The sequence below is a fragment of the Pteronotus mesoamericanus genome, unplaced genomic scaffold (genome assembly GCF_021234165.1).
Source record: "Pteronotus mesoamericanus isolate MK-2021 breed Mesoamerican mustached bat unplaced genomic scaffold, CSHL_Meso_final contig_645, whole genome shotgun sequence".
In the NCBI taxonomy this organism is placed as follows: Eukaryota; Metazoa; Chordata; class Mammalia; order Chiroptera; family Mormoopidae; genus Pteronotus; species Pteronotus mesoamericanus.
In genome coordinates, this window is record NW_026555226.1 from 1184 (window position 1) to 19381 (window position 18198).

Genomic DNA, 18198 nt, shown 5'->3' on the forward strand with positions numbered 1-18198 from the left:
AACCCACCTACTCTGGGAATCACCACCAGGGCAACAGCTAGAAGAGCGCCAGTTGCATAAGTGACTAAAAAGCAGGCAAGTGCTGAACAAGCCTCCAGCAGTCAGGCAGCAGCATTGCCCCCTCTCTGACCCCTTCCCCACATACAAAGCTACAAAATGTCAAAGTGGACTACCCTTCCCTGGTGATTACCTAATGCTCCACCCCATAAAATGTAACAGGTGCACCAAGGCAGGGTATCAAATAGGTCTACCTACTGCACAGAACAAACACAGGGAGGCTTCCAAATTGAGGAAACAAAGAAATATGGTTTATATGAAAGAATAGAACAAAACCCCAGTAAAAGAACTAAGCAAACAGATAGCCAGCCTATCAGATGCAGACTTTAAAACACTGGTGCTAAAGATGCTTAAAGATCTCATTGAGTATGGCAAAAGCATAAGGGAAATAATGAAGGTTACACTAACTGAAATGAAGAAAACGTCACAGGGAAACAGTGAAGGGGAGGAAGGTGGGACTCAAATCAACAAATTGGAACATAAGGAAGAAATAACCATTCAACCAGAATGGAAAGAAGAAACAAGAATTCAAAAAAATGAGGAGAGAATAAGGTGGCTCTGAGACATTTCCAAATGTACCAACATCTGAATCATAGAGATGCCAGGAGGAGAAGAGGAAGAGCAAGAAATTGAAAACTTATTTGAAAATATAATGAAAGAAAACATCCCTAATTTGGTGAAGGAAATAGACATACAAGTCCAGGAAGCACAGTCCCAAACAAGTTGGATCCAAGGAGGACCACACCAAGATACATCATAATTAAATGCCAAAGGTTAAAGATAAAGAGAGAATCTTAAGAGCATTAAGAGAAAAGCAGAAAGTAACCTATAAAAGATTTCCCATAAGACTATCAGCTGATTTCTCAAAAGAAAATTCGCAGGCAAGAAGGGATTGGCAAGTATTCAAAGTGATGAAAAGCAAGGACGTACATCCAAGATTACTCTATAAAGCAAAACTATCATTTAGAATTGAAGGGCATATAAAGAGCTTCCCAGACAAGGTAAAGCTAAGGGAGTTCATTCTCACCAAGCCATTATTATATGAAATGTTAAAGGGACTTAAGGAAAGAAGATCAAAACTATGAACATTAAAATGATAACATACCCACAACTATCAACAACTGAATCTAAAAAACAAAAACATACTAAGCAATCAACCAGAATAGGAACATAATCATAAAAATGGAGATCATATGGAGGGTTATCAGCTGGGAGAGGGGAGGAGGAGAATGGGGGGAAAGATACTGGGATTAAGAAGTACAAACTGGTAGGTGCAAAACAGACAGGGAGATGTTAAGAATAATATAGGAAGCAGAGAAACTAAAGAACTTATATGCATGAACAATGGACATGAACTAAGAGTGGGGGAATTGCTGGAGGGAATGAGGGTACCAGGCAGAGGGGGCGGGAGGGGAGGGGAATTGGAACAACAGTAATAGCATAATCAATAAAATATACTTTAAAAAAAAGAAAATACAGCAGAGTCTAGCACAGAGCAGGCCTTCAACAAAGGTCTCACAAGTGAATGAGGGAAGACACAGCATCATATGGTTAGGGCTTTGGGCTTATACCTTGGAGCTTTTTATTGTAAACATAGAATGAAATGTGGATACCAGTAATAACGCTGCTGTCTCAATGTAATGGACTTCACCTAAATGTATGACATAAAAAATATTTGATATAATGTAGACTTCAAGCTGTTTTGAAATGGAAAATAAAATCTTGGGTTGTCTTTACGTCAAGACTCCTACAAAGATTTCCAGACAATATACAGAAAGGCCTACTCCATCACACATACTGAACCTCTTATAGTGGCTCTTCTGTGTAGAAAGTCTAGGGAATCCTCCTGGAGAGATGGCAGAGCATTTCCAGAAATCAGACCCTGTGTGCAAATCAGCTCACATACCCCTGAGGGTATGCAAATGCTATTCTAACTTTAACTTTTAATTCATTCTAAGTAGTAAAAACTTGTAATTTTCTATAGGTAATATCAAACCATCACTAGAGGTTCTGTGAGATCTTTTCTATGACACAGGCGTAAAAACTGTAGGAAATGTTCAGGTAGTTAAATGACCACCAAACACTACAAGTGTAGCCAACATGGTTCCATTCAAAATGTTCTCCAACTATAGCATTCAAGGACAGCAATGCAATATTTTCTTTACAAATTAACTAATATAAAAATCTGTACCTGCCATAAATTCATTTATAGGCTATTTTTTTCAAATAGTCATGTTATTAGATTCTTTCAGTTCTTTCCTAAGATATTTTTTGTGGTATAGTTTTATTGTACTGCTGGATGAATTATCTTTGATCATCCTTTCCTAAAATGATTTTTGAAAGACCCGCAGTAAATTTTATTGTACAGCACTCTATTCAGGACACAGAGATTGAGAACTGCAAATATGTGGCATTGGAAGAAGCCTTACAAATGTTGCCTTTTAAGAATTTGCTAAATACGGGCTTCTGGCAAGGCATAGGTAGGTTCACTTTGCTTCTTTGCACAACCAAAAGAAGGACAACAATCAATTTAAAAACAAAAAACAACCAGAACTGCCAGAAAAATCGAACTGTATGGAAGTCTGACAACTAAGAAATTAAAGAACAAACATTCATCTATACTACACCACAATGCAGCAAAATGGGTTGCACCACTCTGGCTATTACCTAATGCTCCACCCTTGCAATGTAACAGGTGTGCTGAGACAAAGAAAAATGGTCCAAATAAGAGAACAGATCAAAACTCCAGAAAAATAACTAAGTGACGAGGAGATAGCCAACCTATCAGATGCAGAGTTCAAAACACTGGTTTACTCAGGATGCTCACAGGAATGGTTGAGTATGGTTGCAAAATAGGGGAAAAAGTGAAGGCTATGCAAAGTGAAAGGAAGAAAAATGTGTAGGGAACCAACAATAAAAAGAAGGAAAATGAGACTCAAATCAAAGATATAGAACAGAAGGAAGAAATAAACATTCAACCAGAACAGAATGAAGAAATGAGAATTCAGGAAAATGAGGAGAAGCTTAGGAACCTCTGGGACAACTTTAAATGTTCCAACATCCAAATCATAGGGGTTCCAGAAGCAGAAGAGGAAGAGCAAGACATCGAAAGCTTATTTGAAAAAATAATGAAGGAAAACTTCCCCAATCTGGAACAGGAAATAGACATGTAAGTCCAGGAAGCTCAGAGAGTCCCAAAGAAGTTGGACCCAAAAAGAAACACACCAAAACACCTCATAATTAAATTACCCAAGATTAAAGATAAAGAGAGAATGTTAAAGGCAGCAAGAGAAAAAGAGAGTTACCTACTAAGGAGTTCCCATGAACCTACAGCTGATTTCTCAAAAGAAACCTTATGGGCAAGAAGGGGTTGGAAAGAAGTATTCAAAGTCATGAAAGGCAAGGACCTATATCCAAGATTACTCTATCCAGCAAAGCTATCATTTAGAATGGAAGGGCAGATAAGGTGCTTCCCAGAAAGGTAAAGTTAAAGGAGTTCATCATCACTAAGCCCTTAGTGTATGAAATGTTAGAAGGGCTTATCTAAGAAAAAGAAGAATTTCAAAACTACTAACAGTAAAATGACAACAAACTCTCAACTATCAACAACTGAACTTAAAAAATAAAAACAAAATGAAACTAAGTAAACAACCAAAACAGGGACAGAATTACAGGAATGAAGATCACATGGAGGGTTATCAGTGGGGAAGGGGAAGGGGAAGGGAGAGTGGGGGAAATGCTGCAGGGAATAAGAAGCATAATTGGTAGGTACTAAAAAGACAGGGGGAGTTTGAGAATTCTTTAGGAAATGGAGAAGCCAAAGAACTTATATGTATGACCCATGGACATGAACTAAGTGGGTGGGGGGGATGCTGGATGGAGGGCGGGTGCAGAGCGGAGGGGGATAAAGGGGAGAAAAAATGGGACAACTGTAAGAGCATAATCAATAATATATACTTAAAAAAGAATTTGCTAAATACACTTTTTTTACAGTTTGTGTCTTTTTAAAAATTGAAGTTACAGCTAAGAGTTCACTACATACAATGAAGCATTTTAGGAATGTTAGAGATTAGAGAATATGATGAATGATACAAAGGAAAAAAGCCATAATTCTTGCCGACTACATATTGTATTGCCTTCAAAAGCAGCTGTACATGTTGTAATCAGTTCATAGTTAAGTACTACTACTAATCGGTTTTAGGAGAGCAAATGTCTTTCAAGGTTTCAAGCTCCTCTATAAGCTTCTTGTTCTGAACTTCCAGCACTGCAACTCGACTCTCCAGACATTTTACATATTCTTTCTTTCGACGTCGACATTCTTTAGCAGCTTCCCTGAAAAAAAAAAAAAAGCAAAAGGGCAAACAAAACAATTTTTGCATGTCATTGACAAACAGGCTGAAGTGAGCTTGGTATATGAGATCATGGTTGCATTCCAAATCTTGGAACAACACTCCCAACTCAATTTTAAACACTAAGCCAAGCAGGATTCTCAAGGGTCACAAGTATCCCTTCCATATGTCTACATAGTAATTAGTAGAACTGCTGCATCTCCTGCCTTGATTAGAGTTCACAGTAAACAAGGTCGAAGTCAAAGACAGTTATTCTGCTTTATGGCAATAAAGATCTTTAAGGGCCTGGAGTTCCTCAATGAGAGTCTTGTTTTGGTTTTCAAGCACAGCCACACAATTTTCAAGACATTTGGCATATTCTTTCTTCTTCCTGCGACACTCCCGGGCAGCTTCCCTGGAACCAACGCAAGGCAAATGATTCAGGATCAACCTCCTAGCACAATCCAGAGGGGCTCAGTGAACTTTGGTCCCCAGAATTCAACAGCCAATCAATCCCAGGTAAGGTCTGTACAAAGCCACACAACAAATGTACCCAAGCCCATGCCTTTTTGTAAGGTGACTCTAACACAACAGGAATGATTTGAGAGCACAGTCCATTTGCCCAGCATTGATCATAAATGGTGTTTTTGTAGAGCACACAGTCCATGATAACAGTGACCAGAATGGTTTTCAGTTACCTAAAACAATAGAACAATATTTCCAACTGGAATTTCTACAGAAACATTTACAGATCCTTCTGAGTCTCTTAGTCATTTTTGTCCACCAAAAGCCATACATTCCATCACAATGAGTTGAATTTATTTGATCAAGAATGATTACAAAAGTTAATCGCCCAAAACCTTAAATGTCAGTAATGGAGAGTTTAATTCTTCAAGACTAAGTCACAATGAAACAAATCAATCAGGACTGCAAAAGACAGTTGTTGGCTGGGAAACAACATGGATAAAAATAATAATAAATGAATCATAAATCACACACATTTTCATAAACCAAAATGAAATGGGCTCTTTCTGAAAATTAAAGATGGAAATAAGGGAGGGTACAAAATACAATACTCAATAGTTCAGACAATTAAAATCCAGGAATATAAAAACACCACAATTAAAACCTTGAAAAGAAAGCTACTTAATAACTTGACTGTTCTCTCATCACATGCATTTGCTATCTAATCTACTGAATTTTAACACATTGTAGGCCTACCCAAAGGAAATGCCTAAGCAACCAATACAAATAAATAGATGAGTCACAGTCATTTTCATGCATAACCCCACCAAAAAAAAAAAACACCCAAAAAACAACAAACCCACAATAAATACAGCCAACATTTTCTCTCTCCTTTTTTTCAAGGTGGGAGGGGGTGGCAACTACATTATTTAATTACTCTATAGATTCTATTAACAGTTTTATTTTGGAGTTTTCAATTCAGAATAACTGCCTTGGGGATCTCCTTCACATCAAAAAATCCTACACTGAAAGATAATTCAGTCTGGGTAGCTCAGTTGGTTGGAGTGTCATCCTGATACTTCAAGGCTATGGGTTCAATCCCTGGTCAGGGCACATACAAGATCAATCTATAAATGCATAAGTAAGTGGAACAACAAATCAATGTTTCTCTCCCTCTCCTCTCCTCTCTCTAAAATAAATTTTTTAAAAAAAGAATTTAAGTATATTTTAACAAAAATTGTGTTGAATGTCCAAATACCAGTTACTGTAATGTCAATTACCATTCTTGCAAGTCTGAACTAGGAGTGGTGCGTACAACAGATCCAGCCCATTCTGTTTTATTTTTAGGGTAGTTGACTCTCACCAACAACTGGTTATGTGTTTTCTCTGTGGGAAGCCAGAGTCAGCAGAAATAAAGAGATCTAGAAATGCCAATGAACTGCAGGAAAAGATCAGCCCCTATTTCCCAGCCAAGAACATACGCTCAACCTGTGAACCCACGAAGTTCCCAGGCTTCTCAACTGGTTAACAAGAAAGTAACAATGTATAAGTGAATTGAATCTGATAGTACAGATTAACTTAATCTAATGATGAACAGGAAAAAGTTAAGAATAAATCCAAGCACACTTATACAACATACCAGTTTGGGAACAGAATTCATCTCTTCCACAAAGGAACTAAAATTTACATTTAATGAATACCAAGATTTACATGATTAAATCATTATATTAAATTCTAGATCTGGAAGGAAGGAAGTCATTTTACAAAAGTCACCATTAAATGAAATTTTAAATATCTAATAGAAGTGTTGTGGTTATTTAACTTTCAAAATTTTGTTTCCAGGTGTACTATTTACTGTAAACATCCATGTTTGATATTTCACACATGTGCATGCACCACTACCAGAGTCAAATGTTGCAAGCACAAAGCTTTAACTGATCAGACTAGTAGAAGGCACACTCCTAAGTACTTCTCCGCTATGAAAAACACCTGTTTCTTCTATTAATAGTTAGAGCTCAGTTTTCAGGCCTTGCATTTGTCTGCATATATCTTCAGCATGGAGAGAAAATACATGGTAAACGGGAAAAGCTGACAAATCTGTAAAGAAAGAAAAACTGTCGCGGATTGTTAGAAATATAATTAGATACCCATTATAAGTGCTAGACAAAGAATAAAAAGAGAAAAATATATTAAAAGTCTTTCATGTTAGAGTAAAATCTACATTCCTTCCATAAAGTTATATCTGAAGCTTATGCTGAGGTCTTTTGGGGCTGACTCTGGTGTTACTGTAGTGGACCAGCTCTGGAATAAATACTGCCTCATTGCATATCTAGGTTCAGTCTAGTTTGCACTGTGTGATATTAACCAGCTTACTATGTAAAGTCTCTGAACCTCAGTTCCTCATCCGTAAGGTAAGGATAATAACCAGACCTATTCTCATGTGAAAGTTATGTGACAGTTACAGAAACAATAGAAATAAAGGACTTAAAATGTGCATATGGTACTCACTCAACAGATATTAAGCAACGTAATAATAGCCATTTATTTTCTGCTTTTCTCTTGTCTTGCTTCAAAACTGAGATCTGAAAAGCTAAAACAGACCCTTTTCAGAATCCCTTGAAGCTAGGGATGGATCCTATTAGCTATTCCTAGTCTATGAAATGGGTGTGAAAGTTGCCAGCAGAGTCTTCCAGGGAAAGTTTTTAGAAGGGTCAGACTCAACCAGCCCCTCTTTTAAGCTTCAGTTCTTCTCCCTTCTTCCTAGCTGATGTGATGCCTGGAGGGGTGGCAGCCTTACTGTGGTCACAGGAACAAATGTCACATGGAAGATGGCAGAGCAGGGAGGAGGAGCCTGCATCCTGGATGACACCATGGAGCCTTTGTTCTGGCTGCATGTACCTCTGGACCCACAATGTGACATACACCCTGACCAGCGTGGCTCAGTTGGCTAAGCATCGTCCCGCAAAGCGAAAGGTCACTGGTTCCGTTCGGTCAGGGCACATGCCTGGGGTTGCAGTCCAGGTCCTAGCTGGGGGCATGTGAGAGGCAGCCAATAGATGTTTCTGTTACACATCAATTTTTCTCTATCTCTCTTTTTCCCTCCTGCCTCCCCCCTAAAAATAAATAAGTAAAATCTCTAAAAAAATACCAACTATAAGATTAAGCCTCCATTCCCTTTGGTTATTTAGAGTTCAAACATAAATGCTATCCAATAGTTATTAACAAATTATTTTTTAAACCCAAATTTTTATACTTTTTTCCTTCAAGGAGAGGTCATATGTATGTGTAGGTAGCTGTGGGGCACCTTTTATAGGAACCCACTGTCTAATATGTTATCTATTTAATTTTGGTAGTTCTGAAAAAAATGTTTAATCTAAAAATAAAGGTATAAAATGAGAAAAGGGAGATAAGAAGGCTAACTTCCTAGTTCTTCCTTTTAATTTTCTTTGGGAAAATACGACATCAATGAACAATTCTGCATTGTCATCACACTTTACACTATAAACTGGACTTCACAATGTACACTGTGGGACCAGAGAGCCAATTATAGTCAAAGCTCCTAGTATCTCTAAAAGTGCAGTTTTAAAGTATCCATAGTCCTCCATCTGATCAAAGGTAGGGATCTTCAATAACAAGATCTCCACGAAACAATGATACTATGTGAGCCCCGCCGATTCAGCCCCTTCAGGATTTCTGACCAAAATGCTGGCAATGCAAAAGGTGAGCCCAGCAGAACCTACAACCTGGAGCAACCACTGATAAAGATGTGTGTATCTCCCGGTCCTATTGCCCGTAATCTGTCGAGTTCCATAGGGTACAAAACTCCATCCAGTGGTTTGTGATAACTAATAAGTCTGGGAGATGTAGTGAACATATGAAGTACTATAATACATCAAAAAGCGACATTTAAAAGGCTATTAGTAAACTGAATATAGCTGCTACTACTTCATACTCAATTACAAAGACCAATGATGAACTTAGCAATTATTTTTGGATTTGAGAGTCTTTCTGTTGTTGTTATTCAGTTACAGTTGTCCACATTTCCCCCTCATTATAATCCCTGACCCTGCGAACCCCCACCTCCCACATTCAATCCTCTCCCCACTCTGGCTGTCTTTGTCTATGGGTCCTTTATACATGTTCCTTGATGACTATTCCCCTTCTTTACCCCATTATCCCCTCCCCCCTAGTTACTGTCAGTGTGTTCATTTCCATGTTGCTGGTTATATATTCCTTGCTTGTCCATTTTGTTGATTAGGTTCACTTATAGGTGAGATCATATGGTATTTGTCTTTAACCCACCTGGCTTATTTCACTTAGCATAATGCTCTCCAGTTCCATCCACGCTTGTCGCGAAGGGTAGTAGTTCTTTTTTTCTTTTCTGCTGTGTAGTATTCCATTGAGTAAATGTAACACAGTTTTTTGATCCACTCATTTACTGATGGGCACTTAGGCTGTTTCCACCACGTGGTTATTGTTAATTGTGCTGCTATGAACATTGCGGTGCATAGGTTCTTTTGGTGTTTTGGGATTCTTTGGGTATAATCCCAGCAGTGGAATCGCTGAGTCAAAAGGCAGTTCCATTTTTAGCTTTTGGAGGAAATTCCAACCTGCTTTCCACAGTGGTTGTACCAGTCTGCATTCCCACCAACGGTGTACTAGGGTTCCCTTTCCTCCACAGCCTCACCAGCACCCGTTGTTGATTTATTTATGACCGCCTTTCTCACCAGTGTCAAATGCTATCTCATCGTAGTTTTAATTTGCATCTCTCTGATGGCTAGTGATGCTGAGCATCCTTTCATATGTCTCTGGGTCCTGTGTATGTCCTCCATGGAGAAGAATCTGTTCAGGTCCTTTGCCCATTTTTCTTTTTTTTTTTTAATTTAATTTTAATTTATTTTTTCAAATACATTTGTCTCTACCTACCCCCCACCACTTTCCCTTGCCCCTTCCCTCTTTCCCTCCCTCAGCTCTTCCCCTTTGGTTTTGTCCATGAGTCCTTGCTATATGTTCCTTGGCTTTCCTCTTCCCTTCCTTTTCTCCACCCCCGCTCCTTCCCTCTTGTCTCTGTTGATTTCTTTTTCTTTCAGTGTTGCGGGTCTTATTTTCCCTGCATCTTTCTATTGTTGGTTAGGTTCCACTTATAGGTGAGATCATATGGTATTTGTCTTTTGCCCCCTGGCTTATTTCGCTTAGCATAATGCTCTCTAGTTCCATCCATGCTGTCGCGAAGTTTAGTAGTTCTTTTTTTCTTTCTGCTGTGTAGTATTCCATTGTGTATATGTACCATTACTTTTTGATCCAATCATCTACTGATGGGCATTTAGGTTGCTTCCAACACTTGGCTATTGTCAATTGTGCTGCTATGAACATTGGGGTGCACAGGTTCTTTTGTATTGGCGTTTTGGTATTCTTAGGGTATAGTCCCAGCAGGGGAATCACTGGATCAAAAGGCAGTTCCATTTCCAGCTTTTTGAGGAAATTCCACACTGCTTTCCACAGTGGCTGCACCAGTCTGCATTCCCACCAACACTGTACTAAGGTTCCCTTTGCTCCACAGCCTCTCCAGCACCTGTTGTTGGTTGATCTGTTTATGATGGCCATTCTGACCGGTGTGAGGTGGTACCTCATGGTGGTTTTGATCTGCATTTCTCTGATGGCTAGTGATGCAGAGCATCCTTTCAAATGTCGCTGGGCCCTCTGTATCTCCTCCTTGGAAAAGCGTCTTCCCAGGTCCTTTGCCCATTTTTTGATTGGATCGTTTGTGTTCTTGGAGTGGAGTCAAGTGAGTTCTTTATATATCTTGGAGATCAAACCTCTATCTGATGTATCATTAGCGAATATATTTTCCCATACAGTTAGCTCCCTTTTCATTTGGCTGATGTTTTCTTTTGCCGTGCAGAGGCTTCTTATTTTGATGAGGTCCCACTTGTTTATTCTTTCCTTTATGTCCCTTCTTTTAGGAGACATATCAGTGAAAAAATTGCTGCGTGGGATATCTGAGAGTTTCCTGCCAATGTTCTCCTCTAGGACTTTGATGGTGTTGCAACTTATATTTAAGTCTTTTATCCATCTTGAGTTTATTTTTGTGTATGGTGTCAGCTGATGATCCAATTTCAATTGTTTGCATGTAGCCGTCCAGCTCTCCCAACAGCATTTGTTGAAGAGGCTATTATGGCTCCATTTTATGCTTCTGCCCCCTTTGTCGAATATTAGATGCCCAAAGAGACCTGGGCTTATTTCTGGACTTTCTATTCTGTTCCACTGGTCTATGAGTCTGTTCTTGTGCCAGTACCAGATTGTTTTGAGTATGGTGGCTTTGTAGTAGAGTTTGATGTCCGGTATTGTGATCCCTCCTACTTTGTTTTTCTTTCTCAGAATTGCTGAGGCTATTCGGGGTCATTGATGCTTCCATATAAATTTTTAAAATGTCTCTTCTATTTCTGTGAAATATGTCATTGGTATCTTAACAGGGATTGCGTTGAATCTATAAATTGCTTTGGGTAGTATGGATATTTTGATGATATTAATTCTTCCAATCCATGAGCACGGTATATGCTTCCATTTATTTGTGTCTTCCTTAATTTCTTTTTTCAATGTTGTATAGTTTTCTGCATACAGGTCGTTTGTGTCTTTGGTTAAATTTATGCCTAGGTACTTTATTTTACTTGTTGCTATATCGAATGGTATTTTTTTTCTGATTTCTTCTTCTATTGCATTGCTGGTGTACAAAAATGCCTTTGATTTCTAAATATTAACTTCGTATCTTGCTGTTCTGCCAAATTCACTTATTAGGTTGAGGAGTTTTTTGGTAGAGTCTACAGGGTTCTCTATGTACACTATCATGTCATCTGCAAACAATGAGAGCTCTACTTCCTCCTTTCCTATTTGGATGCCTTTTATCTCTTTCTCTTGTCTGACCGCTGTGGCTAGGACTTCCAAAACAATGTTGTAAAGAAGCGGTGAGAGCGGACATCCTTGTTGTGTTCCCGATCTTAGTTGGAAAGCTTTCAGTTTTTGCCCATTGAGTATGATATTGGCTATAGGTTTTTCATATATGGCCTTTATTACGTTGAGGAATGCCCCATTGATTCCCATTTTGCTGAGTGTTTTGATCATAAATGGGTGCTGTACCTTATCAAATGCTTTTTCTGCATCTATCGAGATGATCATGTGGTTTTTGTCTTTTCTTTTATTGATGTGATGTATCACGTTTACTGATTTGAGTATATTGAACCATCCCTGCATCCCTGGGATGAATCCCACTTGATCGTGATGGATAATCTTTTGAATGTATTGCTGGATGCGGTTTGCCAACATTTTGTTGAGGATTTTAGCATCTATGTTCATCAGCGAAATTGGCCTGTAGTTTTCTTTCTTTGTAGGGTCTTTATCTGGTTTTGGGATCAGGGTGATGCTGGCCTCATAGAAGGAGTCTGGGAGTCTTCCCTCCTCTTGGATTTTTTGGAATAGTCTGAGAAGGACAGGGGTTAGCTCTTCCTTAAATGTTTTGTAAAACTCTACTTGGAAACCGTCTGACCCTGGGCTTTTGTGTGCCAGGAGTTTCTTGATTACTGCTTCAATTTCCCCAGCTGTTATTGGTCTGTTCAAGCTTTCTGTTTCTTCCTCCTTCAGTGTTGGAAGGTTCTATTTTTCTAGAAATTTGTCCATTTCACCCAGGTTTTCCAATTCTTGGCATATAATTGTTCATAGTAATTTCTTACAATCCTTTGTATTTCTGTGGTATCAGCTGTTATTTCTCCTCTTTCATTTCTGATATTATTTATTTGGGTCCTTTCCCTTTTTTTCTTAATGAGTCTGGTTAAAGTCTTGTCAATTTTGTTTATCTTTTCAAAGAAACAGCTCCTCGATTGGTTGATCTTTTGAATTGTTCCTTCAGTCTCAATGTCATTCAATTCTGCTCTGATCTGGATTATTTCCTTCCTTCTACTTGCTCTGGCCTTTATTTGTTGTTGTTTCTCCAGTTCTTGAAGCTATAGGGTTACACCATTTATTTGAAATGTTTCTGTCTTTTTTAGGTATCCCTGCATTTGCGCTAAGCTTCCCTCTCAGGACCGCCTTCGCTGTGTCCCATAGATTTTGTACTTTTGCGTGTTCATTTTTATTTGTTTCCAGAAACGTTTGATTTCTTCTTTGATCTCACTATTTTTTTATTTTTTAAATTTATTTTTTTAAATTTATAAATCATGTTTATTCTATTACAGTTGTCTCAATTTTTACCCCTTTACCCCCTCCACCCATCCCACACCCACCCCCCCACTCCCACAGTCAATTCCCACCCTGTTGTCCATGTCCATGGGTCATTCATACATGTTTTTTGTCTAGTCCCTTCCTCTTTCCACCATTTCCCTCTTTCCCCATCCCCTCTGGTCACTTTCAGTCTGCTCCATGTTTCCATGCCTGTGGTTTATTTTCTTTGTTAGTTTATTTTGTTGAAGAGAGTCCACTTATAGGTGAGATCATATGGTATTTGTCTTTTATCAACTGGCTTATTTCACTTAGCTTAATATTCTCCAGTTCCATCCACGTTGTCGCAAAAGGTAGGAGTTCCATCTCTCTCTCTCTCTTTCTTTCTTAAATGCAGATTGATTTTATTTGTTTTTTAAATGTTAAAGTTAATTATAAAATATTTTAAAAAATTAAAACCATTATAAAGTCTCAGCAATTAAGCCAACATGACACCAGCACAAAAATAATCAAGTAGATCAATCAAATACAATGAGCATTCTAGAGACAAATGTATATCTGTAAGAATATAATATACGATTAAGTTGATATTGACCCATTCATTGTTTAATAGCATGCTATTCAGTCTCCATGAGTTTGAGTGGTTTTGAATTTTTTCCTTTAGGTTGGTTTCTAGTTTCAAGTCCTTGCAGTCTGAAAAAATGTGCATTGTTATTTCAATTTTCCTGAATTTGTTGAGGCTTGTTTTGTGCCCTATCATGCAGTCTGTCTTAGAAAATGTTCCATGTGCATTTGGAAAGAATGCATATTTTGCTTCTTTGGGGTGAAAGGCTCCATAGACATCAGTTGAGTCCATGTGATCTAATGCATTGTTCAGTTCCACAGTACCCTTGTTGATGTTTTGTTTGGAAGATCTATCCATTTTTGACAGTGAGGTGTTGAAAATGCCCTGCTATCAGTGTGTTGCTTTCTATATCTTTCTTGAAGTCCTCCAAGATTTTCCATATATATTAGGGTGCTCCTGTGTTGGGTGCATATATGTTTACAACGTTTATGTCTCCTTAATGGATTATTCCCTTAAGAATTATGAAGTGTCCTTCTGTGTCTCTTTTTAAGGACTTTGTTTTGAAGTCTATTTTGCCTGATATAAGTATTGCAACCCTGACTTTTTTTTCCTGTCCATTTTGCCTAGAATATTTTTTCTTCAATTTCAGTATTTGTAGGTCTTTTGTTCTGATGTAGGTCTCTTATAGGCAGCACATGTGTGGGTCATGTTTCCTTATCCATTCAATTGTTCTATGTCTTTTGATTGGAGCACTTAATTCATTTACATTTAAGGTTATTATTGATAGGTACTTATTCATTTTTTTCCCTTTGTACCTGTGTTCCTCTCTTTCTCACTCTTTTTCTTCATTTCCTTAAAGGTGTTCCTTTAGCATATCTTACAACGCTGGTTTGGTGGAAGTGTATTCTTTTAGCCTCCTTTTGTCTGGGAAACTCCTTATTTGGCCTTCCATTTTTAATTGAGAGCCTGCTGGGCAGAGCAGTCTTGGTTGAAGGCCTTTGCTTTTCACATTTGGAACATTTCTTGCCATTCCCTTCTGGCTTGCAGTGTTCCTGTTGAGAAATCAGCTAGAAGCTTTATCAGAGCTCCCTTGTATGTTACTTCCTGGTTCTCCCTTGCTTTCTTTAAGATTCTCTCTTGTCTTTGGTATTTGCCATTTAAATTATGATGTGTCTTAGAAAGGGCCCCGGTGGGTTCCTCTTGAATTGGACCCTCTGTGCTTCCTAGAATTGTGTGACTTTTTCTGTCCTGAAATTAGGGAAGTTTTTCATCATTACTTTTTCTAACAGGTTCTCTATCCCTTCCTCCTCTTCTTCTGGTATCCCTATTATACAGAGAGTATTATGTTTCATGTTGTCATGCATTTCCCTCAACGCCTCTTCATTCTTATTAAGTCTTTTTTCATTTTCTTGCTCTGTCTGGGAGCTTTTTGCTCCCTTGTCCTCCAGCTTGCTGATTCGATCCTCTGCTTCCTCTAGGCTGCTTTTGATTCCTTCTATTGTGTTCTTCAATTCAGAAATCGTATTCTTCACTTCTTCTTGCCTCCTACTGATAGTTTTTATGTCCTTTTCCATGCTGAGGTAGTTTGTAGTAAGTTCCTCATAATTTCCCTGTAGTTTTTGGTAATTCTCTTTGAGCTCACTGAGCTTCTTTAGAACCATTGTTTGGAACTCAATAACTCAATAGTTAACTTGCCTCTCTTTCATTTATTTCTCTTTGTGGGGATTCCTCCTTTCCCTTCGATTAGTTTGTCTTCCCTTTATTTGTGAGACTCTTCTTTTCTGCTTCTGCTTCTTAAATTAATCAGTCTTGACTTCCTGAGTTTGTGGTGTGAACTTTTATGGTAGGAGACCTGTTTGGGTTTTTTTCCCCTTTCTTGACCTGCCTCTGATAATGTCAGTGCTTGACCCCAACTGACCTTAGACAGTCTTCTTAAGACTTCCAGGAATCTACTCTCTGTGGCTGTCTCCTTCAGTTGTTAATATAGTCACTCTGCTCTCAGAAGTCAGGCTTAGGCACCGCAGGGTGGGGCAGAGTCCCTCCTGTGTGTGTCGTTATTTCCTCTCAGGTCGCTGCTGCTCAGGTTAGTGGTCTGACTGAACAAGATGGCTGTTGCCATATGGGGGAGTCATCAGCACTGGGTTCTGGCTGGCTACTCCCTCAGCTCTCTTCCCAAAGCCTCCATTTCCAGACTCTCCTTAAGCATCTCTGTGCCCGCTTTGGCCAGGAATCTACTATCTGTGAATGCTGCTCTGAACTAAGCACTTGGGTTTATCATACTACTGTTATTCCAAATCCCACACTACACTCTTCCCTGGTCTTAATCCCTTTTGCCATCTTCCTGAGCTTTATTACAGTTGTTGTAAACTTTATTTTCTCTCACACTATGCCAAGTTTCTATCCATTACTCTCACTATTTCTCCTTCATCTAACCTCACATTAGCACTTTTCCTTCTTAACTCAGCTCACATTCCACCCCCCCCCCACAATAAGCATCTTATTTCTTTTCCACCTTTTATAAACAGTGGCTAGTTGAGTGAACTACCGTGGTTATTGCACTTCTTCTCCAAAGGAACTCCTATTTATTTGTGTTCTAACTCCCATAGAATACTCTCCCACTATCTTACTCCATTTCACCTTCCCCCTGCCCCGATCAGTTGAGGGAGGAATTTTATTTAACTGTTTCCTCTCTCCCTTTTTTACCCACTCTCTCAATCTGGGCTTCTTACTCGTATTAGTTTGCTTCCCCTATCCTCTCAAAATCGTATTTCTTTACTGTAGACAGCTCATATTCACTTTTTGCTTTCCTACAGTATTCTTATTCCTTTTCCACCTTTATTAAACTTCATTCAGCTGTCACTGCCATCAATTTTTCTTGCTGTGACTTTTCTGTAATTTTGCTCCCATGGGACCAGTACCTTTTCAATTTTACTCCAAAACTCATAGCATACTCTTCCCTTTCCTTACTCCTTTCTTCCCATTACCCTTTTGTGTTTTACTTCTCCCTTTTGTGATTTACTTTTGTGTTTTTGTTTTACATTTCAAATTTTGTTCTCTCCCTTTTTTCATCTTGGTTCTATCCTAACTCTTATCAAGTTTCCTTCCTCTTACCACTCAATAACATTTTCCCGTCTTACAGTCATCTCATATTCCCTTTGACATATCTTATAATATCCACAATCTCTCTTCACCTTTATTAACCTTAGTTCAATTGCAGTTGAGATTGCTTATGTGGTGGTGCAGGGAAGGGGGGGTTCTTTTTGCTGGTGTAGGTTTGGTTGTTTGGTAATACTTCTTTGTTAACCAACACCTGTACAATTGCATAAAAGACAAGGTGGGAGTTGTGACTGCCAGAAAGCCTGCTGGAGGGGAGAACTGACCAACAAGGAAGGCACCAACAAGTAAAGCCCAAGTACAACAAGAGAACCCACAAAAGCAGGCAAAAGGGCAACCCTAGAACATCCAGACAAGAGGATCAAAGAGACCAGACCACTAAGTCACATAGAACCCCTACTACAGAAGTTCACCACATGAAGACTCTGGCAAAGTAGAGCATCTGGAGCCACAGAAACAAACAAAAAGAATCACCTAAAATGGGAAGGCAGAAAGAACCCACAATTGAAAGGAATGGAAGAATCCCCAGTAACACAGTTAAATGAAATGGAGGGAAGCAAACTATCAGACATAGAATTCAAAAGAATGGTTATAAGAATGCTCAAGTAACTCTGTGACAACTACAAGGAACTGAGTGGGCACTACAACAGCAAGAAAAAGGAAATAGAAACTATAAACAAGAGCCAGGAAGAAAAGAAGAATACAATATCTGTAATAAAAAATACAGTAGAAAGAATTACAAGCATGCTGGATTAAGCAGAGTACTGAATTAGTGAGCTGGAAGACAAGGTATAAAGACATAGCAAGGTAGAGGAGCAGCACAGAAAAAGATTAAAAAAACATGAAGATAGCTTAAGGGAACTGCAGGACAACATGAAACACGACATTCAAATCATAGGAATACCAAAGGAGAAGAACAGGAGCAAGGGATAGAAAAGCTGTTTGAAAAAAAATAATGATGGAAAACTTCCCTATCCTGGAGAGGGGAAAAGCCATGTAAGTTCAGGAAGCACAAAGGGTCCCAATCAAGATGAACCCAAAGAGGCCCACTCCGAGACACATCATAATTAAAATGCCAAATTTTAAACACAGAGAGAATCTTAAATGCAACAAGAAAGAAACAGGAAGTAACATACAAGGGAGCTCAAAACCATAGGGAGACATCAAACTGTATTACAAGGACACTGTAATCCAAACAGCCTGGTACCGGCATAAGAACAGACACATAGATCAATGGAACAGAATAGAGAGCCCAGTAATAAACCCATGTCTCTATGGTCAATTAATATCTGACAAAGAGGGCAGGAGCATAAACTGGAGTAAACATACGCTCTTCCACAAATGGTGTTGGGTGTTGGGACAGCTACATGTGCAAATTGAAACTCGACCACCAACTTACACCATACACAAAAATAAACTCAGGATGGGTAAAAGATTTAAATATAAGTTGTGATACCATAA

At 38.7% G+C, this 18198-nt stretch overlaps 1 protein-coding gene across 8 annotated transcripts in view; it reads right to left on the minus strand.

Annotated features, from left to right (window-relative positions):
* Window positions 1–4061: 4061 nt before the first annotated feature.
* LOC129076817 (cAMP-responsive element modulator) overlaps window positions 4062–18198 on the minus strand; it is a 51628-nt gene continuing 37491 nt past the window's right edge. For all 8 annotated transcript variants that reach the window (XM_054580968.1, XM_054580967.1, XM_054580966.1 and 5 more), the window contains one exon: window positions 4062–4389. In XM_054580968.1, the coding sequence (XP_054436943.1) occupies window positions 4245–4389 (145 nt within the window). In that variant the 3' untranslated portion in view covers window positions 4062–4244. The remainder of the gene's footprint in view (window positions 4390–18198) is intronic.